The sequence below is a fragment of the Columba livia genome, chromosome 3 (assembly GCF_036013475.1).
Source record: "Columba livia isolate bColLiv1 breed racing homer chromosome 3, bColLiv1.pat.W.v2, whole genome shotgun sequence".
Lineage (NCBI taxonomy): Eukaryota > Metazoa > Chordata > Aves > Columbiformes > Columbidae > Columba > Columba livia.
The window spans coordinates 48,326,498-48,349,964 of record NC_088604.1 but is presented as its reverse complement, the minus strand read 5'-3'; the positions used below and the strand labels follow the sequence as shown (position 1 = coordinate 48,349,964).

The 23,467-nt window shown below is 36.5% G+C and overlaps 1 protein-coding gene across 2 annotated transcripts in view; it reads right to left on the bottom strand.

Moving 5' to 3' along the window:
• The window catches only part of FIG4 (FIG4 phosphoinositide 5-phosphatase), a 69,289-nt gene that overhangs the window by 39,507 nt on the left and 6,315 nt on the right, over positions 1-23,467 (bottom strand). For both annotated transcript variants that reach the window (XM_065059711.1, XM_065059712.1), the window contains exons 2-14: positions 21,041-21,139; positions 19,867-19,990; positions 16,846-17,002; positions 16,006-16,056; positions 13,983-14,131; positions 10,984-11,112; positions 9,332-9,432; positions 8,795-8,957; positions 8,044-8,141; positions 5,575-5,708; positions 3,288-3,404; positions 1,740-1,785; positions 33-181 (exon numbers count right to left, since the gene is read on the bottom strand). In XM_065059711.1, the coding sequence (XP_064915783.1) occupies positions 33-181; positions 1,740-1,785; positions 3,288-3,404; positions 5,575-5,708; positions 8,044-8,141; positions 8,795-8,957; positions 9,332-9,432; positions 10,984-11,112; positions 13,983-14,131; positions 16,006-16,056; positions 16,846-17,002; positions 19,867-19,990; positions 21,041-21,139 (1,517 nt within the window). The remainder of the gene's footprint in view (positions 1-32; positions 182-1,739; positions 1,786-3,287; positions 3,405-5,574; positions 5,709-8,043; positions 8,142-8,794; positions 8,958-9,331; positions 9,433-10,983; positions 11,113-13,982; positions 14,132-16,005; positions 16,057-16,845; positions 17,003-19,866; positions 19,991-21,040; positions 21,140-23,467) is intronic.

Here is a 23,467-nt window from a genome sequence, read left to right as displayed (position 1 = left end):
AAACCACAACACAACTTATTTATTTATCTTACCTAACAGCATCCGTATCAAATTGTAAATTGGGTTTATCAATCAATCCCAATGAATAGAGCTGGTATGCCAAAGCACATTTTCCCACCATAAACTGGGCTGTGTTAGTGCGATCCAAACAGTCCACACAATTGGTTCGGAGAACTCCGGTCTGGCAAAGCAAACCAAATAAGAGACTCTTCTTAAGTAACAAATTACTACCCTCATGATTATTACTTTTTTCCCCACTATCTCAAGATTTGTCAAATCTCAAATACTGAATTTTTTGTCAGTTCACAAAAATTTGAGCAAAGACATTTTTAAAGAATATTAAAAAGCAACTCTAGCAAGCTATTATACATTAGACTGCTGTAAGGCCTACTTTCAAAATATTCTTGCTTCTATCATCACACAAAGTATATTTCTCCTTCAACTTACCAACAGCTCTAAAGATTTACCTTAAAAAGAAAGGCTGTGTTATTTCACCGAAGAAGGTACTTATTTTGGTACTTATTTTCAAGCATGCTGTAACTACTGGAAAAAATAAAGCACACTTTCAGCCTGCTGTGGTTCTACAGTGATGGTGGTTCTATATAAGCTTTCCTTATCTGGAGAAACACACATGAATGTTCTGTTGAAGGTCGCAGTCAGGCACATATTCTTTTATGCTGCTCACACCACCATTCTTCAATTCCATAACGGACATAGAAATATATTTTATAATATGAACAGCTGCAAGAAACATTTTAATATAACAGCATGGGTGACTCTTCTGCTCAAATATATATGGCAACATACAAGTCAGCCAGCTAAACTTTTATTATCTTAATAAAGAAGCACTTTTTGGGTGTGACTCTCAAGATATCTATTCCAAGATAAGATGAACCATAATCCAAATGCTTACATAGTATGCCTGTGGTGACTGCCTTGAATAATTAAGTTGAAAGACAGATAAAATAATCATAGCCTTAAGAGAGATAAATCCATAAGACCAACATTCAAAAAAATCTAACTAGCATTGATCTGTTTTAAAATAAAACACATCAAGTTCTATCTACTCCGTTGTTTATCTACCCTCAACAAACATATCCTAGTGATGAGAAGGTATAGGAATGGTCTTAAAACCATTAAAAGTACAGCCTGTGGTCAGGATATAGAATCATAACATTCAGGTATAAGTCTGTTCCTGTATAGTTTAGTCAGCACTTTTATGACCTTAAAGAAACCAGTGTTGCCAGCTGTATTTTATTTCAGAGATGGAAATTATAGCCATGTACAGAACATTCAGCAGTGGTGAAAATGCTTTTAATAACCCATTTTCATGTATATGAATACGCCACCAGTCTTAAGTATGTTTGTCCTTACCTCTCCAATCTAACATTGTATTATGTAGTTTGTTAAAATGCTTCTGCTGTTAGCTGTAGCATTACCAGTGCTGCTACAGACTAAGTAGTAATGGAAACTAGTTTAAAATACGAGTCTTTCTTAGACTGCCTCCAGCAAAAGTATAATTCCAACAGCATAAGCTTTTGTGATACCACCCAAGAACTTTATTTCCCAACTGGGTTTTCTAGGACGGACCTCTATAATGCTTTTTACTACAAACACGAATTTAAGAGCAATCTGTGAATCACCAATTGGGTATTTCAATGAAATGGTTCACTGGTGCTTTAAGAATGCTGATCTATGTCTCTATAACTATGAATTAATGAAGAATATTATCTTAGTACCTGCAACCGTCCAGTGGAAACAACACAACCTCCCAGTTCATTCCACCTGCAAAAGATACCAAACAGAATGACTTACACATAATTAAAAAAAACCCAGATCATACCATGTATTGATCTTCTCAGTGAAAAAAGGAGACAATTAAAAACCTGCCACAAAGCAAAACTGATATCCCTGAATAGCAGAAAGCATTGAAAGCTTCAAAGAGTAGTAAGGTTTTGTATGTAAACTGCTTTGCAAAAAAATCTAGCCTTAAAGAAGAAATATTCCAAAGCCATAGAAAGTATTTCCTTTGCTTCCTATAAAACAGAGTGTGAGTGACACCAGGCTTACTAGATTGGGTCTTTAGTGCACAAAAATTGCAGTAGGTACAATGCCAACAACTGGAAGAGGCACAACATACCCCGCAGCACAAGCTGGTTGATTTAAACCTCTCCCTTGTGCTGATTCTAGGCATATGGGCTATTTATCCTCTAGGTTTTGCAATTATATACAGGCCTTAGTGTACATAGAGGCAGAGAACATGAGTCAGAAATTAATGACATTTTGAGGTAGAGGAGCAGTTGTGTTCAGCACAAGCAACCCCCAAACTACTGAATATTTACAAGTTAACAGGGTTACCTAGTCTGTCCGGAGCACTGCTACGGCAAGCCTGTAAACTGCTTTTGCGACTCACCAGACTGTCTGTACAGAACACAGCATTACAAGGATGTATTGACGATGTATTGATCTGGTTCATGCCAGTTTGCAGCCGCCCCATTTGCTGCATTGCACAGCAGAGAAAAGCTCTGAGCTTTAGTTCAGACTGTTTCTAAATGAAGTAAGGCTAAAAAGCAAGAATGCTCTTAAGGTAAAATATGAATGCTCATTCAGGTAGTGATGAGTTAGAACCCTAACGTGAAAACTTGAATCAAAAATATATAGAACTTTTAACTTGGAAGTTATTTAACTCCTGGATTTTCAAGGACTTGAGAGAATTCAGCTGATTAAATCACTGTGCTTCTGCAGCAGTCTAAGCAAACACAGCTTCTATTTAAAAAAAAAAAGTTTTAAATTTTGTATGTATGAATACTACAAAATCAGTCAGAAAACACTTGACTCATTAACACTTAGATGATACGTATTTTATTACTATGCCTCAAAACAAGTCACTTATTAAATTCCAAATGTTGTTTGCTTTGTAAATTTAACAAAGTGGTAAATTGAACTCCCAAATTTAGGATTCTTTTGGTTAAAGTGAAAAAAAATGCAAACCTCTATATGAACACACATGACACAGATTACAACTTACAAATATTTTTTTTAAATCAGAATTCATTATAAGTAGAACAATAGCTACATAATTAAACTCTATAGATTTTTCAGAGTCTTAGTGTTTCTTAGCATGCGCCTCTGACTGCAATCCTCTCAGCTATAACTTAATAACAATTTATATTATTTCACAGTAATTGAAGCCTTAAAATAAGAAATAATGTAATGGGCACAGACATTCCAGATGGTTCTCCAAGCAATAGATGTTATTCATTATGCATCAATTAAATGATACGTACTTTTCATCTGGTCGCAAGATACTGCAGTAGGAGTCAGGTCGATTTACAAAAAATCCAGTTTTCTTTACTACACTTTCTGCAATCACATTCAGTCTATCAAGGACGTTGCAAAGTTTGCTGAGGAGAGAAAACAGACAATCATGACATATGAACCTGGCAGTGTTCAAGAAGAGAATGGACAACACCCTCAGACACATGGTGTGAACTGTGGGGTTGTCCTGTGCAGGGACAAAGGTTGGACTCAATGATCCTTGTGAGTCCCTTCAACTCAGGACATTCTCTGATTCTACTAATACTAAAACAAACAAACAAACAAACAAACAAACAAACAAAACAACAAAACCTGCTTGGAATGCTTGGAAATTATTTAAAGGAAAACTCACATCACAGCTTTATTTATCTAACAGTAAGTAGGTCTGCAGTTTTCTTAGATTTTACAGACTTAGAAATCAGACACTGATGGTATCTGAGCAATTTTGTTTACTTATTATAATAATAAAACATATTACATAAAGTAGAAGCGGAAGATTTCAAAAACCTAAAACTCCTTGACTTTAATGTCACACTAATTTTCCTCTAACAAACTGTCTGTGATTCAAAAAAACAGAATGAGGCAGAAAGGATATATGATTATGCTAAACCATATTCCCTCATTTTGTTTGCAAGGTGCTATATTTTTTAGTAACATTTGTTTCCATGTGTGGCCTTCACAATCTCCTGCACCTTCTGCTCAGATGAGGGTGACCATCTGTTCATTGTTGGGGATTTTACCTTCTTTTTACTCCTAATTTTATTTTCAAAGTTTTTATTACAGTGTTTACATTTCAAGTAACAAAAAACAATTGTCTCTTTTTTAAAGACTGCTTACACTGAGATGGAAGCAATATTTTGGAATGTTTCCACCAGTACTGCTTTCCCAGGAAACTTCAAAGCTACATGTGGAAGGAAAAATGTTCTCAGCATTCCTGAAACTGTCAGTTCTTTAAGCAGACATATACATTACCTTCTATTCTTAAGTACCTCTGGCTTGCATAAAGAATTAATCTTGTTCAAGCCCTCGGGTACTTTTTTATATCTGTACTAGGCTGGATATGTATACAAATATACACCCAGCTTAAAGCTAGAAGGGGAATCTTTTGATCCCCTAGTCTAATTTCTCACATAGGATAGGCCATTAAGCTTCATCAGCATAATTCCATTTAAAACCCAAGAACTTGCATCTATCATATCCTCTGAAAGGAAATCTAGCCTTATTTTGAGATTTGATATTTAGGCATAACACAAACAATTGAATATATACCTAACGGTACACAATGCTATTTTAGAATAAAAATGTAGTGTGAAACCACATCAAGCTTTAAAGTAACAGTTTCATACATACACGACCAACCATGTCAACCACTTGTCATCTCAAAAAATGAATAAGACTTGTTTTCCAAAGCTTTTTTCACATAATTTTATCAAATAATAATTATATTCCTGTCCTTTGAACTATACCAGTTTCTCCATCGTTTTGCTCAGACTGATGTAGTAACAGATACCTGAAAGCTGATGCAACAACTCCTGTTATTCTTCTAGAATTTTTTGCATTATAAGATACATTAGACATATGCAGGTCAGAGAACTTTACAACCCAGCTGTGTGTTACTTAGGAATAGCAATCCACACCTACAGATTTCAAATGTTTATGCCTCGTAAATATTTATACATTTAGGAAAACATTTATCCTTTTCACATGATACTAGTACAGCATTCTGTTGTCCAAAATTACAGAATAAGAAGTTATAGAATATATTTGCCTTTCTAAGAGACATGCTTCTAATAATTCAAATGTTTCATAACATTTAAATTAATGTCCTAATTTCCTTCTGGAAGAGGAAATGGAAAAGACTGATGGATATGAAACCCCTTGTTTTCCAAAATTTTGTAACTCAAATAAATTCAAATTACTGAATTGGAACATCCCCAAAAAGCAGTGTTTTGACGAATTCAGAATAAAGATGGAATGTTGATGGCATTTTGGTGGCTTTTCTCTAAAATTTTCCTTTGCAGAGAATTTCCAAGTGTTCAGGTTTTGCTCTACTTCATTAAAAATAAACAAACAAACAAACGAACCAGAAAGCATTAAAAATCTTTCAAAAAGCCGAGGTTTTATTCTGTGCAAAGATTGTAACAGAATTTTCCCATCGTTCCTAAGCTACATTCAACTGAAAAGAGAGGCACTCAGTAGCATACAGTTATTTGTGTTGTGGCTAAGGGCAACAGTACAAAGGAGGATCTTTTCTACCTTTTTGTGTATTTGGCCATATCCCAGGGTATATATATAATTGCATGCTCTGGAGGTAAAAACTGGTTGAGATATGTCACAGCAGCAACAAGTTCTTCACTAAGAATCCTTTCATGCTTTCTTTTTTCACGTTCCTTTACCAAGAAGAAAAAGAAGTTAACATTACAAGTTTCATTAACAAACGTATGTAACCTGTATACATACACACGTATGTATATAAAACAGAAATGAAAAGTGAAAGCTGTAATAACAGTGGGCACTTCTTCAAAACTAGTACAGTTAAATTAAGAACAGAAAAATCTAAATGTTCTGGGCTTTAAACAATTGATCTGTATTAGTAGTACAAGTCACCCATCTCAACTCCACATAATAATTTTCTGAAAAATGGAGCCCTATAAGAGCAAAGAAAAGCACACAGAAACAAAAGTGGTTCTACGGAGGAAATGGTCAAAGACAAAAGAGAAAGAAAAAGGCAGAAAGGAAAGTGTCCCATTCAGTTCTGGGATACAAGAGGACCCAGGCAAATTCTTCTCCATTACTGACAGGAGATGGGGGACAACAGCTCCTATCTTCCAGTCTCGCAATATTTTTAAAAAATTAGAATTATCTTGCCATACTCTGACTGTACCATATGTTTTGGCACTCTATATGTTCTTTGCTCTCAACTTCATCCAAACTAAAACTTATACTGAGCTTATGCTATAGAAGCTTCTTTTAATATATAATAGCAGTCAGAAATAAACGCAAGGGAAGACTAATACATTAATTGATAGTTAACAGGTTTCTAGGATAGACAGATAAAGGAGAACATAGACATATGTTTCATTAACATTTAAGAAATCATATTTTAAAAGTATGGGAGATAGAAACACTTAGCATTTATGTAAAAGCAATGGCAACATCCAAAAAAAAAGGTGTTCAGGTGTGGGGGCTTTTCCCCCTGATGCCTTTATTTTTGAAAGCAGTACAAAAAGTAATAAAGGAACATGAATTTTAGCATCTTATTATTGAGCATCTACAGAGATGGAAAGAAAGAGATACATTTTCAGCCACTGTATCAAAAGCCCTGTGAATAAAAACATATGATGATTCACACGGAAAGGTCATATGAGCCTTGACTCACACTGCAACAATGGCTTTTCAAAGCTATGTCCGTCTGCAATAGACAAAATAATTTTCTTGTCAACAAATGCTCTCCTAAGTTGATTTCACAGACTACTGGAGAGTCTTAAAAGCACTCCTACACAGGAAAGCTTCTAGAAATAGAAAATAGGTTACCTACTTGCCATTTACTACAATTTAAGAGTTTTTAAAGCCTTTCTTTTGTATTTTCCCTATTTTTTTATACTAGTAACAGATTCTACATGCATATAACAGATCACTTTTTTCTATTGAACACAGTTCTACAATATGCTAAACTAAATATTTTTTAAAGTCAAAAAAGAAATAAGATACGATTCAAGTAAAACTAATCAATATATTAAGCATAAATGTGGAAACAGATACCACCAGAAGTGGCTGGAACACAACAAAAACAATAACAACAACAAACCAAACCAACCAACCAACGCCCCCACAACACAAATACAAGATGTAATAACCAAAATGACAGTGCCACTCAGTATCCAGACTTTGTACTACAGCAGTGAACCAAATTAGTGCAGCAATCACGACGCTCCACCCACCAGCCCAGTCCTGCTGCCACTGCCAGTCACCCAGCACCAGATGCTGCAGTTTTCTCCCCAGCTCATACTTCCATGACTCCACCAGACAGCAAACAACAGAAGATAAGTCTCTATCATAATATTTCAAATAATTCAGTCAACTGTGTCACGAAGCCTACAAACCTCACTTCGCACGGAACCTGAAAACAATGCTGAAAGGATACTGAAAGAAGTCTATCACGGAATGATTTAGGTTGGAAGGGACCTTCAAAGGTCATCTAGTCTAAGCCCCTGCAATGAGCAGGGACATCTTCAACTAGATCAGGTTGCTCAGAGCCCCGTCCAGCCTGGCCTTGAATGTCTCCAGGGATGGGGCATCTACCACTCCTCTGGGCAACCTGTGCCAGTGTTTCACCATCCTCATTGTAACTACGTTCTTCCTTACATGCAGCCTGAATCTCCCCTTTTTCACTTCAAAATCATTATCCCTTGTCCTAGCATAACAATCTCTGCTAAAAAGTCTGTCCTCATCTTTCGTATAAGCGCCCTTTGAGTACTGAAAGGCCCCAATAAGGTCTCCCTAGAGCATTCTCTTCTCCAGGCTGAACAACCCCAACTCTCTCACTTCTTTTTTTGAAGGGCTGTAGTAGAAGCAGTTAGAAAGTTATGCATTTTCCCATTTATGAACAACATATGCTATTTATAAGCTAGTATTAGTTTAGAGCAAAATTACAGAGAGACTGTACAAAAATAAACATCATATTAAAAATCAGAAGACATACAGAACATATTCAAAATATTGTACCTTCACGAGATTCAAAATAATAATGGGAGAGCCAAATCTCTGGAGCATTTGGTCAAAGTGAAGAGCAGCAACATGTGCAAAAGGATCTGCTTGGTCCACTGCAACAAATACATATATTCAGGACTACATTAGGTAAGCTGTAGTCACTTAAATCATTTTCCCTTGAAAGTACTCTTCACAAAATACATACTAATTCTCTAATAGTAATTATACAATTACACACATTCCACTCTTTTCATGCAAAAGCTGTTAAAAAATCTTCTCTTTTCCAAACTGGAAGTGACTTCTTAACCAAAACCTAAATGAGATGCTTAAAAAGTGCAATTATTCTGGCCCCACTAAACTTATCCCAGATGTATTCCACCATTTTCAGTAGGCTCAAAATTATACACACGACACTAAAATAAATGGAACTAACTTTGTATACTTTGTATACAAAGTAATAAGCACAAAGAAAGTGGATATCCTCAAACAGAAGGTTTTTGTACCTTATTTCTGAATGTGAAGTCTAAGATTGAGATTTTTTTCCCAGTCAATTTCACCAAATGCAGCTTTTTATATGGTTGAACGTTTGTATGCCATGATGCTAATAATAAAGAACATTGGTTTACCTTAAATTATGGCTTCCCAAAGAACAAATGCATAGACATTTGTTCATTTTTTGCAAATTTGGTTTTTACTTACTCTCTCACGTGTTCCTTTAGGACACAGCACTAACCATTAACTACCACAAAGAGTAATTTGTACATACACGTTATGGGTGGCTTAGGCATCATAGTTGAAATATCCTGAGACCAGTACAGAGGGACAGATCCTCGAACCTGAACGTAGGAAGAATAACTTCCTGCAGAAAATGACATAACTGAAGCATCATAAAGTATTTGTTCAGTTTCCACTTCATTAGCAACATCTCCCTAAAACAAACAGAAATACACATATGATGTAGACATGACCCTTCAGAGCTGCACGCATTATAAAGAACTGATCATTACAGAGTACAACTATACTGTAAAATACCAAATCCTAGTAGAGAGAACACGAGTGAAGGTTAAATTCTCATTTGTCCCTAAATGCATATTATTAGATTTTTTTTTTTTTCTCTATTTGGGAAATAACATTATCTCTAAGTGTAAAAAACAAAACAAAACAAAACAAAACAAAACCTGCTGGTTAAGACTTATTATTTTAAGAACAGCATAATTTTCAACCAAAGCCCTAACAACCCTCTAAAATATTCAGTTCTCCAGTGAGACAAGCTCAAGAACTGCTACTATCACATTTCATTTACCTCGCAGTTTGCTCCTCGTTTCAGAAAACGTGTTCCAGCAAATTTGCTTGATCTTCTGGCTATCAGAGTGACATATACAGGGCGACCATATATTAACAGTTCTTGAAAGAGAAGTTAAGGTTTACACGTCGTGTGCAATTTTTGCTCACTTACTTCATGCAAACAAAATTAAATTCTAAAAAAGGTGTATAAAAGAGAGACATCTGAATTACTGAAATCTCCCCAGCAAAGAAGAGTACCTCTTCCAAATTTCTTTCACAGCTCGGAAAGAGCATTGCCCTTTTCAACAATTGTTTTGAAGAACTTTGAAAAAGGAATCTACATTACAATACATCAACCACTTTACTTGACATATGGAAGAGAAGTATTTCTATTTTATGAAGTGACAATGGAGATGAAATAGGTGCAAGATTCACCTTGGGCTGCAAATACTGCTTTTGTGAATACTGGGATTAAAGCCTGGGAGCTTCTATTTTCACATCAGCTATATTAGTCATCATCTGATTATTTGTCTGGAAAAGTACACAAATTTGCAACTACTTAAGTAACAACAACTGAAGGCCAGAGGCAAACAGCTACAGATGTAGTGGTGGCTCTCTTTTAGGCTTTTTATTTTTTATTAAAAAAAAAAAAAAAGACTGATATGTCTAGCATGACTATCACTGTTTCCTTAGTGTGAGGGTGGCACAAGAAAAAGGGAAGAAGACATTTGATCATCAAGAATCCAGCACAAAAACTGTTGTCACTCACAAAGCAGCTGCAGGGTGGTCAGATCCACAGATACCACTTTGATTAGGACCCCAGACGAAACAGTGGTTTATAAAAACAGATCTAGATTTCCGTATGGGGATCAGGCCAAAGACCAGCAGCCCTACAATCATACAAAAAAACCCAAACCCTAAATTAAATTTTGCAAAGACATCACTGACTTTAGCTTCATAATTGTATTTGCTTCCCCAGATATTTTGACAGGCTTTTGAATTAACATGATACTACTGATGATTAAAATATAGTGTTTCTGTGATATCCTAAATACTTATCAACTAAGATGTAGAGATGGCATTTCTTTGGAGTGTGACATGCATTTGGGCTTTTTCTTCTCCTGCTACAATGTACATAGACCCATTTACCCATTCTAAATAATATATAGCCAGGAAAAAAGACTTTTCAGATGTTCTAGTGTTTACTTAACTCTCTTCACACAGAGGCATGGAGTTCTATCATCCTCTTCAACAGAAACAGAATTTCTGCACATCTCAGTTACTAAAAAATGTTTTAAAGGAGATTAGTAAGAGAACCTTTCTATGTCAGCAATTCAAATCTGTTTGGCTTTTCTCCCCTTCCTCAAATATCAGTGAAAAATAACAGCTGAGCCTTAAAATCATCTCAAGTCCTTTATTACTAAACCTCATGCTCACAAACAGTGCCTCACTGAGAATGCGGTCTACCTGTGTCAAGAGCCTGTAATAAGAGCATAACCGTATTTCCCATTTAGCCATAAAACCTAAAAAAGTAATGAAAATAAAATCCAACAAATAATTCAAAAATTGAGAAGTATTTACATGACAAAGAAATAGTTCAATATATCTCACATCTTCAAGCTTTTTTAAAAAATCAATAAACCAATGTTCACTACAACAGTGAAAGGATACTTGATTGCCCACAGAATCCATGAATAATATACAGCAGCCAGTCACGATGAACAGTATTTTTTACTGGCTCCAGAAGTCTGCCATTCCACACATACTTTTCATAAGGTTTACTGCAAATCCCAAATACACCTAAGAAGGTATCAGAATGAAAACACATTAGCAATTAAGAAACAAGCTTGCCTGCATTGGACTGTTTTAAAATCCAGGTATTTGGACTTTTATTTCAATTTGCCCTTGGCTGCAACTCAGCATATCATTTATTCTCATCCTTGAAGATCGCCAAACACAGGTAACTTCAGGTATGTGCTGACGTTCAGCACTTATGATGATTTACAATTTTTCTGTGGTTGCCCACCGCTGCAGTATTTGAGAGCCTTCATGCAGAAGCTTCTGATACTTCCAGAAAGAGATCTCTGCATTGTAGCAGTAGAGGATTTGATAATAAGGGAAATAAATCGAATTGTGAACCCCAGTTAAGTAAAAATACTCTTATAGGAGAACTTCATAAACTTTTCAATTCTGGGTCAGTTCTGGAGTCACCCATTAGGCTCTGGAAGATCATGCATAGCACTGGCCCGCTTTACAAAAAGCATATCAATCCCCTTCTCATATAATTTAGTGTGGTTTTCCTAACTTGCACCAACACCAAGAAATGCAAGCATTGTAGACCTGCAAATTAAAATTCTATTTCCGATATATCTGGAACCCAAGCCTTTCTGTTTCAAAAAATCAGTACCAAAGGACAATTGGCACTAAAAGGTGGTGAAGGAAACTGAGTAGTCTGAATCTTAAAGAGAAGGAACTCTATTAGCTTCATTTTTTGTCTAGTTTTGTCAAAGGAAGCTTCTGGCAGGATGAGTTATATCATAGCATGATGTATGTTAATTATAGAAGCCAAAGGTTCTGAAGGCAAAAATGCAGCTGCTGAACAAATTCTTGCTACCTAGTCAAACAAATTACCACAAGCCCAGGGAAAATTGATGTAACCATTTTGGTGAAGGAGCATAGACATTCAGGGGAATCTGGTCACAAACACTTGGTTGGCTCTTCCTCATTTCTAGTAACATTACTTTGGTGCGAATTTATTCTTGAATGACAGGTGGTTAAGTTATTACATATATTCTATTGTGAAGAGATACGCTGCTGATAACAACTGGAAATGTAGTTCTGTGTTATCAGCATGCTGCTGATGGGGTCACAGTTATGACACCTTTATCTCCCAATGTTTTCACAAAGACATGGAGGAGATGATCCCACTGTATGGATTCCTGAGGGATCCTGGAGGTAAGAGCCTCTGCGGAGGAGGAATTATTGCTCCCCCCACTCTTTATGGTCATTTCTGACATTGCAGTATTTGACAACCAATTTCTGACATCCTGATATATGTGACCATGTTACTAATATCTTTTTCAGGTGTGGAAGTAGAGACTGGGGGGTGGGGAGTGTCTCTTTTCTTAAAAATAAAATATATTATTTTATTATATTTCAATTTTTCCATCAGATTTAAAGCATACTGTGCACAGCATTACTTTTTACTTTTAAACGTCTAAATGACAGATGTTTATAACTATTTAACATAGTAAGTTCCAGTGTCAAAGATGACTAGTTATTTACCAAATGCTCACTATCACTCTTCAAGTTGTAGTCAGTGTAGGTCTATTCTAGGGTGTCAAAAATTAAAGGGTGGATAGTTTGTATTGCATAAATTTGGGTCAGGGGTTGTTTCAGGCATTTCTGTATCCCAACTATGTGCTCGTCAGACCTTCAGAGGTCCCCGTGGGGGCACAGAAAGCAGGACCAATAAATTCCTTCTTCAGTGTCTCAGAAGATTCATTTTGGATTAGAAGAAATAGTGCGAATTGCATGACTCGTCTTCTATCTCAAAGAAATCTAAGTTACTTTAGAACAAGCATTATGTTGTCTGTGCAACAGAGGTGACACAGCAGGTGACTACAAACAGGGGTGGTAATGCAGAGAGGCTGCTGGACCTCTTTACAACCAACAGAAGCACAGATTCCAGTTCTGCGTTGCATCTAAGCTGGCTTCCACATCAGGTTGATAGTATTAAGCAAGATAGTAGCAGACCTCCTCTATCCTATTGTTTTGCTTACCAGTGATGTATTTAGATGGCATGGTTTTCTCCTACTACCTTAGCAGCTTAGTTGTATCTCCACAGCTGTTTAAGACCACTTTTACAGTAATGTATTCATTATGAATCAAAGGCAGCACTGTTATTTCTGATATTTCATGATCAAACAAGGAAAATAGCGGTGTTACATGCACAATATAAAAAAATTAAATTAAAATTTATTTTTTGACAAGCATTCAGATAATTAGTACAAGTCGCAGGGCAATAAAACATTAAAAAACAACAGCTTCAACAGAATGAAATAAAATATTGAGTGTTTCAATTAGTTTGTTTGTTGCTTCTTGTTTGTTTTAAGTGCGAAGCAAAAAGGAGAGAAAATAGGCTGGCTGCTCATCTTCACACTCTTACGGACATGTCAGATCCAAAGTCAGGGCTATAGTTTTCAACTGAAATCAATATTTTTTCTTAAATTTTCTGATAGAGCTTACTACATCAAGTTCATACTAACTTCATACAACTCCTCTGTTGTCAATATTTTCCAACACAAAACAAAAAAGATTTGTTAGTACGTAATCAGTTATTGCTTCCCACTTCCTTTGTAAGTCACTCCTTTCGGGAGTCTTACAAGTCAGTTGAAGAATCAATTGCTGAAAAATGTCAGCATGATCAATTATCTCCCTGAGTCGCAATGTAAATTAACAAAACAATGATGAATGACTTCTGGAAATTGCATTGTTCAAATTGAGATGTCTGTAATTGGCACTTTATGTAATCTTTTATTAACTCACGGCTGTTAAGAGACTGCTGATCAACACAGAAGACCCAAGTGTTTCTCAAAAGTAAACTTATGTAGAACATATTTGCAATTCACTAACAACCAACATGAGCTTAATTAGGCATATTGGCTTACCACTTCCACCCTGCGATGAAAGTCCTTCATCTTCAAATATATCAAAACTCTCTTGTCGTGTCTGAGTTGTTTCAGTTTTTAGTGTCTCAAGTGGCATTCTCAGGACAGTAAGATTATACTGAAGGGAGTGAGATAGATCATAGCTGTAACTGATAGACAGTTATCATTTATTATTAATTGTACATGCACAGGACTTTTAGAAAAGCCCTTACTCTCCATCTGTACTTATATTTAACACAGTGCTATTTTATCCATTAATAAAAAGATTTCTAAATAAGATACACAGATTCTGATTCTATAATGGCAAATGATACAAATGATTTCCAAAAGAAGCTTTACAAATACAGAAATTGTTTACAGTACAATAGCTGAAATATCCACATACATAGACAACCTCACTTTTTCTGAGATTTAAGTACACTCTAACTACCACTTGAACTCAAAACAGCCAAAAATTTGTTCCACAAAAACTGTATCTGTCTTCAAATTTGTGACTGCAGCACAGATGTATCCCAAGACAGTGGCTGCTGAATAAGCAAAAGTTAGATTTTTTTTTTTATTAGTTCCATAACAGTAACAAATTCTGCATCTCATGTCTTTTATACTGACAACACTCTACAGTAATTGCTTAATTTTATACACCACTAGGATTCATTTCTCCAAGGACAAACCAAATTTACAAAACACTTGAATCAGAAATAGAGATTTCTTAAAATTTTCCTAAGATGATATCAATGGTTACTGCCACACCCAGTAAGTTCCAGATATTCATTAATGACCAAAAAAAAAAATATTCAAACATTGGACATTTAGATATATTGCTGATGATAACAAAGTCTAACCTATGTATTCACCACATTTCCATAATAAAGACCTGACATGCTTATCTGTTAGAAAATATGCAAACACCCATAGTCTTACATGCTCAGTTTCCATATAACAGAACCTTTAAACAGTATCCCAATAAGAGTTGTTCAGGCTATCCCTCCATTTTTCCCCTTCCACCAAATGTTTTCTTATAACTTATTTCTAATTCTGTTCAGGATTTATATGAAAACCATGCAGAAAAATACACTATTATTTCAGCCCAGAACAATTTAAATTAAGCTGATACAGGAGTTTATAAGAGAGTCTTGTAAGAGCCTTTTCCTCTCCCCTCTGCTCATGATCACAAAGCATATACATCATCTCCAAGCAGAAAGAAACCCCAAAGTTGTGTAATGTTAGGGTTGGGAGAAAAAGCATGGAAGAACAACGCAGGGTTTATATTGTGAAAAATCCCTTCCACGCAAAAGCACAAAACAGACATGAACCTTCCATAGGTTTCACCTTCACAGATACAGTTGTAACAAAAAGCCTCTATTTTCCAAGAGGGAGTATGTTCTAGACTGATATCCCTTTTGGTACTTGCAAGAGGTTTTGTTTGTTTTGTCTCTAAGTTACTGCTGCCAGCTCTATCACCACATTTCCCCCATTTTTCTGCTAACCCCACAATCCCATTTAATAGTAGCTGGGACAGAGGAATCTGTCTCAGGTATGGCATTCATGAAGCAGTAAGCAAGAGAACTGGTAATGCCCAGAAGGCCCTATGAAAGATGTACCTATGCAGGTACATCTTAGAAGAGGACCTATTTCTGTCTTTGTTACCAAATCAAACAAAGCTTTATTTCTGGAGAATGAGATCAAGAAAGAAAAACTGGCAGGACAAGCAACCCCCCTGAAGTATATCGCTTTTCTAAAGAAAGAACATCTGCCCAATCTGAAAGGTGAACAGTCAGTGGAAACAGTAATTTCAGTGTCTGCTTTCTACCATGTCACTAATATTTCTATAGTTTTTCAACTTCGTGGAGACTGCAACTCCTGATCAATTTGTTGAAGAGTAAAGCAGGTTCAAAATGCACAGATGAAAATGGACAAGTAGTGTGATCATGTATCTTATTTCCCCAGAACACGAACAAAAAGCAGAATCTTATAGCAAGTATAAGCATTCAGTTTTTAAAAGGAATTAGTAATGAATACTTACCTAAAATAGAAATTGCTAGAAAGGTCCACATTTTGAAAGATTCTCAGATACCTAGAAAAATAATTCAAGTTAAAGGGAAAGTTATCACTTTATCTGGTTATCACCACATAGACCCCAAGAAGTTATTCAGAGGATCTCAGAAATTAAACTCGATATAAATATTGACCCTTGCCGTAAGTTCTCTAGTTATCTTACTGTAATGTTTTCATAGGTAATCCCACTCGAATTTCAGCATCTGGACCAAATAAGTCAAATAGCCTTTTTAAATACAGTGTTTACTCGTGTACATACCCTGTTTCTTTAGGCAGTTGTAGATAGAGCTGTAGTTCTACTTTCCACATATGTGGGTCAAATTCTCTAGGACTTATATAACTAAACTCCCAACAGTACTATACAAGAATATTTACACCGTTATTCTCAAATAAATGAACAGGAAAAATCTACTTCAATGTCTCATACACTTACAAATTCTCAGAAGAAACCATAAAACTATGAAAAACAAAATGCCTAACACCATAAATATATTCATAGTATGGTCTGTTGCATTCTAAGAAGGGAGACCGAGGTTTACAATCAGTGAAAACTTTTTAAATAGTTACCATTGGCTTGATTTATTATGTGATATCAGTTTATCATAACCTATCACAACTTTTAGACTATTCACACTTGCTACAGACTGAAAAGCAGTTTATTGATATAATTTATCAACTAAGATAAAATGTTTGAATGACATACTAACAGAAGGAAGTCCATGGCCAAAATTTCTAGTTGCACCATCTAGTTTCACCATTGCTTAGAAAACTATTCAAAAATTACACACTGTTTACCACCATTATGTACCTGGCTTCATCAGGATGAGTGACTCTCACAGAGTCATTTGGAATGTAAATCATATTTGTATCTTCTATTTTATATATTGCATGACCTCCAATATCTGCCATTTTTCTTCTTTTTGTTATTAACACAATGTAGTAGCCTTCTAAAAACCTGACAAAACCTGTCAAAACAGCATTAAAATGCTATTAGTTTGATCAAGCATATTTAGAAAAACAGTATCAGAATTGTTTCAAGACTTCATAGAGTTTTTGTTTGTTCTTAATGTGTAACGTGCATACATATATATATATATATATATACACACACACACATACAGTAACATAGAGAGTCCTACAATTCACACCCAGTAAATCAATGAAGTACATAGTTTACTTTTTTTTCCTCCTTCCACTGTGCATATTTTTATTATTAGGTAGCAGAGTTAAGACACTGAAAATTCAGAATAAATTGCTGTCTAAAGACACTTGTATTTGCTTTTCCTAGGACCCTCCTAGTTCATAGCAAGGCATACCCTGATAACGTCTGATACGAAAAGGTTATTTTTCCACGGCAAGGAAGACTCCCAATCTCCAATTTTCTTTTCAGGTTTATGTATCCTCTACTGGGGACAGGCACAAAACAGCAAAAGGAGTTGCAGGTACTACACCACCATTGTGCTCTCTCTCCTTAACAGCAGCGAATTAAATTCCCTGTCGACAGCGCCATCTCCCCCATATCAGTGATTAAGAACATCAGGGGTAATCCTTTCTTTCTATCTCCTCTCTCAGATACCAACACTTGATGCTGCTGAAGTCCAGAGGACTAAGGAAGTAGAACAGGCAGCGTCTGGCTTCATTGCCTATAGAAAGGCAGCTTCTGAAGCCTCCACCCTCATTCCTTAACACCACAGGGCATAGCCATGCTTCTTCACTGAGTTGCTTCTTTGGATGTCCCTACTACGTATCAAACTTTTAAATACAATACAAATGTATAAATTCAAATTCAAAACAGAAACACGTAATGACCAATGAACCCAAATGTATTTCTAATACACTATAGGCAGTGATACTGCAGTGCTGAGTTTTAATAACTAATAAGTTACATTAATTAGCTCTTGGAGATAGCTGCTTTGATGAGTTGTAAAGAGCCTGAAACTCAGTTGCTGCTGCACTAGAAACAAATATTAATGATGGTGGAGAGAAGGAGAACTCTCACAATTCACACCTTTACTCGTATTTATATTCCGTTCTTTCAGCTTTCCATTATAAATTAAAGAAGAAGGATGAGCAAAGCACACGTTTTCCTCCCAGTCACTGCTGGAGGCTGCAATGTGATCGAATGAACTGCAATTTTTTCCTTTTGCCTTATTAGCCACCCTTGGAAAAATGCTCTCACCTGTACAAGGAGAGGAGACCCTGCTGACAATAAGAAACAAGTCTTCCATTTGAAGCAGCCAGGCTATTGAATTTCAGTTGTTAAATAGCAGTCAGAGTTCTTCCTGTATCCTCCAGGTACCAAAATCACTTACATGAACTTTAAATTTCACCAAATGTTATACCAAAATCTGATAAGGAACCCAGCCTTTCCCCTTGGCCTGGTTCTCTCCATTTAAAAGCCATTTCTACTTTTAAATGCTATACAGTGAACCAGAGCTTGGCCTATCAGCACCCTCATTCTGAGGGCACTAAATGTACTGTCTCTGGTTAACGCAATAACCAGAGAACAGAACAAAGCTGTCCTTTCCAGTTCTACAAAAAATAGCCCTGTCCTGGCCTGAGACAGGAGGCAGAAATAAAAACCAGTTGCATTCCCTCAAATTACATGTTTATACAGATATTATTAGATAGGATCGAGATGGAAGACATCTAAAACATATACACTAAAAATGAAAAATCACTAAAAGAGCATGTTACTTCTAAAAAATAATCTAGAAATAGTAGACCATATCTGATAACCACTACATTTGTCCATTTACAGAAGAGAAACTCTCCTGATATGAAGAGTACATATAAACAAACATAGAAATGGGATGGAAAATTTTCATTGACCACTATCACTTTCTATCACATACTTTGATAGTGAGCACTGATGGCTTGTGCAAAAAAAAGCCAATGCTGCAAGACTGTTAGAAGCTTCATTAGGTTTAATCATTTCATTAATACTCTTAAATTAAGAAGGAACATAAACCTCATCTGAGGAATTTCTGAAAAGTGGATCCATTGGTAAATTCCAAAATGCTCCATGGACAAAAAGAATATAGAAGAAAGTTCGCTTAATCTGTCACTTTAGATTAGAATACTAATAGTATTTTATTATGTTTTCATTGTTATGCAAAAATTCAGGAGCATCTTTTCAAGTAATTGCATTCTCCACCTCTTCTGCAGCTTTGAGTTAGATGTTCAGGTGTATATTGATGCAAAGAAAGCACAAAGTATTCTTGGGGGCTGTCAGAACACACATTAAACATTTACTTTGGACACATGACCCATCAATATATTGACCCCAGTATCTAACAACAGGGAGGAAAGTAGTGACTTTCAGATGAGGTTAGAAGCTATTAAATTCTTGAAGTAATTCTCTAGGATTATGGACAGCTGATCAGCAGTTGAAATTCAGTTGACATAGCAGTCAGTTATATTTGATCAAACATGAAAAAGGACTACGTAAATATGTCACTGCAAAAAGTTAACCGAAAAGAAAATTAAAGTAATCTTTCTGAATAGTCTGTGATGAAGAATTAAAACCTAATAATCCTACAATCAGTTGAGTTTGGTGAGATCTCCAACCAAGCTTACAGAATTGGGCTATTTCCTAGATCTCTCCCTTAGTAACAAAGAAGAGACTAGTTACACGCAACTCTCATCCCTATACTGGCCACGTGTTTTCACAAAATACATAGAAACTCTTTCATATTTCGGAATGAAATTTCTCACTCCTCTTCAGCTAAAAACAAACAAACAAAGCAAAAAACACAAACAAACCCAACAACAAAACAAACAAACCAACCCCAAAAGAAAACAAAAGACCCTCAATACCCACACTTACCTACTACACCAAAAGCAGAGACAGCTCGAGATAACCCAGAAGAGCCCTTCTGCCCAATCTTTGTTCTGTTTCCCAGGTCTAAACGGCCAAGAAGTTCCCTCACCTCTTGCTGTGTATACACATGCTTTAAAACAAAAAGTCACTTAAGTTACTTCTTTGGTAGCTAAATGCTATTTCATGTCAGAGAATAGCAGAATTTACTTAATAAACAATAAACCAAACATCTGCTCTACATCCTCTCTCTCCTGTTTCAGTCCTAACAACAAGTACAACAAGTTTTTTAAGCACAAAACTCACTGTTCACTGCAACGGAAATGGTCATGTTCACATGTGAATTCAAACATTCCTAAATCTTAAGTGTTAAGATTTTAAACTGTAAACTTCCTGGAAAGATATCAAGTCTTATTCTATTGTGTACATTAAAACTCCTGTTGTTGCTGTTTATTTTACTTCAGTATAGCGCATCGGAAACACTAACAATTTGACTAGATAGCAATTAAATGTATTTCGCATTTAGAACAGCATAGCTGAACATAAGAAAACCATTGGGATCATACACGTAATAAACTGAAGAACTTGGAAAAATGTCATTGAAGTGAATGTGCTGTTTGGAGATCTTGTGGCCACTCCCATGCTGTAACTAGACATGCTAATGCTGTTTGCATCTGACACACGAGGGGAGGCTGAGAGAGTTGGGACTGATCAGCCTGCAGAAGAGAAAGCTCAGGCGGGATCTTATCAATGTGTGTAAATACCTGGTAGAGGGGAATAAATGAGTCTGAGGTAGGCTCTTCTCAGTGGTATCCAAAGGACAAGAGGCAACAGGCACAAATGCAAAAATGGGAAGTTCCATTTGAACACAAGAAAAAGTTATTTTATTGTGAGGATGGCTGAACAACAGAACAAGTTACCGGAGATGTGGCATCTCCATCAACATCCAAAATGCAACTGGGCATGGCCCTGAGCAATCTGATCCGGTTGACGTTGCTCTGAGCGCGGCCATAGGACTAGACAATCTGCAGAGATCACCTCCAACCTCAACTGTTATGTGACTCTACGCTTCTGTAACATACCTTTGTTGAAACAGATTAAATATGTAATATTTAAACTCAGCTCAATATAAATGGTGTTATTTGGAACAACTGAAAAAAACCCTGAATAGAGAGGCACTCACCTTGTCATCAATTACAACCAAATCCTTTGGTTCAGTGCGATCTATTTTCAAAACACGGTATTTGGTCTCCGCGGGATTACTTCCAACAAGAAAATAACGCTATATTTAAAAAAAAAAGTCAGATAATTATACCAGATAAAGCAACCAAAGCCCATTGTAACATAAGTCATCAAAAATGCCATTTATATTGTTTCTAGACTAGATCCATTTCAATTAACATCAAATATGTAATATTCCATATGGACTGTGAATAAACTGGTTTAGACATCAGCACCTAATGATCACAGAATCACAGAATCGACTGGGTTGGAAAAGACCTCAGAGATCATCAAGTCCAACCTTTGGTCCAACTCTAGTCCGTTTACTAGATCATGGCACTAAGTGCCATGTCCAATCTCAGTTTAAAAACCTCCAGGGACGGTGAGTCCACTACCTCCCTGGGCAGGCCATTCCAATGCCTGATCACTCTCTCTGTAAAGAATTTCTAATATCCAGACTAAATTTCCCCTGGCAGAGTTTAAGCCCATGCCCCCTTGTCCTATTGCTAACTGCCTGGGAGAAGAGACCAATCCCCACCTGGCTATAACTTCCCTTCAGGGAAGTTACGTATACACTCAACCTTTACAACTTAAAAGACCTCATTATCTCCACTGTACATGGGGGAAACAATGCAAAACTTGAAGAAAGGTGAAAACCTGTTTAAAGAGGAAAATATGTAATTTACACCAGGCACTGTACAAGTGTGCTCTGCCCCAGCCATTACTGTCTTCCCATTTGTTTTGTAAAATTTAGCAGAGGTTTATACACACAGTTTGTAACTTTTTATGTCTAGAACTACTGTTGTTGCATTGCAGCCCATTGCTGTTTCTGCCAACTAGTCTTTCCTAGTCCATACTAAACACAGAAAAATTGTAAGTACTTTGGTACTGCAAGTTTTCTTCATTTTTTTATTTATATTTTCTATGATAAACTTCTCACCAATGCTCTTCCACAACACTCAAGTTTAATAGCACCAGCCATGCTGGTTAAAAATATTACCTTTTAAAAATCTACTAGCTTCATTCCTCATTTAAAATATGAAAGAAAGACCACAGATAATTGTATAATGTGTCTATTTCTCATTTACAGAAATCAAACTATAAATGAATTTTTTCATTTAGTGGAATTAACAGTAAGCACAGGCTGCAGGACTGACTCATTTTTCTAATTCATTTAATCAGTGTGGTGCTACCACACAGTGAGGTGCAACTCATTAATAATGCTCAGCCTAGCAGGAAAGCATGGCAAATTCATGTGGATATATGCAACCAGCTCTTATGTCACATGGATTTTAGATGTGAGATAGGAAATAAATAATAACATTCAAACAAAACTCAGAATTTTGTAATTTATCCTGATTAGACATTAAGAAACATCTGAAATGACAAAATATTTAAGGTGAAGTAATAACTTAAAGCCCTCTTGACCTTCCTTGAAATCAGAAAAACATCTAGATAGCCAGCAAGCTCTAAAAAGGAAAACAAAATACTTAACTTTGAGCTATAAAAGGTAACACCACCAACTCCTGGCTCCACCTTGCACACTGACATTACAGTGACATTGGAACAGGCTGCCCAGGGAAGTGGTGGAGTCACCATCCCTGGAGGTGTTTAAAAAGATGTTTAGACAAGGTTTTTAGGGACGTGGTTTAGTGTTAGATTACAGTTGGACTCGAAGATCCTGAGGGTCTCTTCCAGCCAAAACGATTCTATGATTCTACAGTGCCTACTGAGCGGCAAGTTTTGCTATTTACTCCTAAAACATAGTAAAGAAGGACTTTCAGTCATTTGCCATTGCACTACCCTCTCACCAAAGCCTTCAAGGCAGCACTTTGGCCCAGGACACTGTTTCCTCCTGTTTTTTCAGCGGGGATGAGCTGCTGTGCACAACCCAGGCTCCCACCAGCCCCGTCCCAGCACCTTCTGCAGGAGCCCCCGCAGTGTCACAATCGGAGCTTCCCAAGAGGGAAATCACAATGACAAGGAACAGGTTAGAGCCCCCACTGCAGGGTACCAAATGGCACAAAGGTGGTGGACAGAGCTCTTCTGCTGGTGTCACAGAATCACAGAATGTTAGGGATTGGAAGGGACCTCGAAAGATCATCTAGTCCAATCCCCCCGCTGGAGCAGGAACACCTAGATGAGGTTACACAGGAATGTGTCCAGGCGGGTTTTGAATGTCTCCAGAGGAGACTCCACAACCTCCCTGGGCAGCCTGTTCCAGTGTCTGCCACCCTCACTGAGAAAAAGTTTCTTCTCATATTTAAGTGGAACCTCCTGTGTTCCAGTTTGTACCCCCTGCCCCTTGTCCTACCATTGGTTGTCACCAAGAAGAGCCTGGCTCCATCCTCATGACATTCTCCCTTAACATATTTATAAACATTAATGA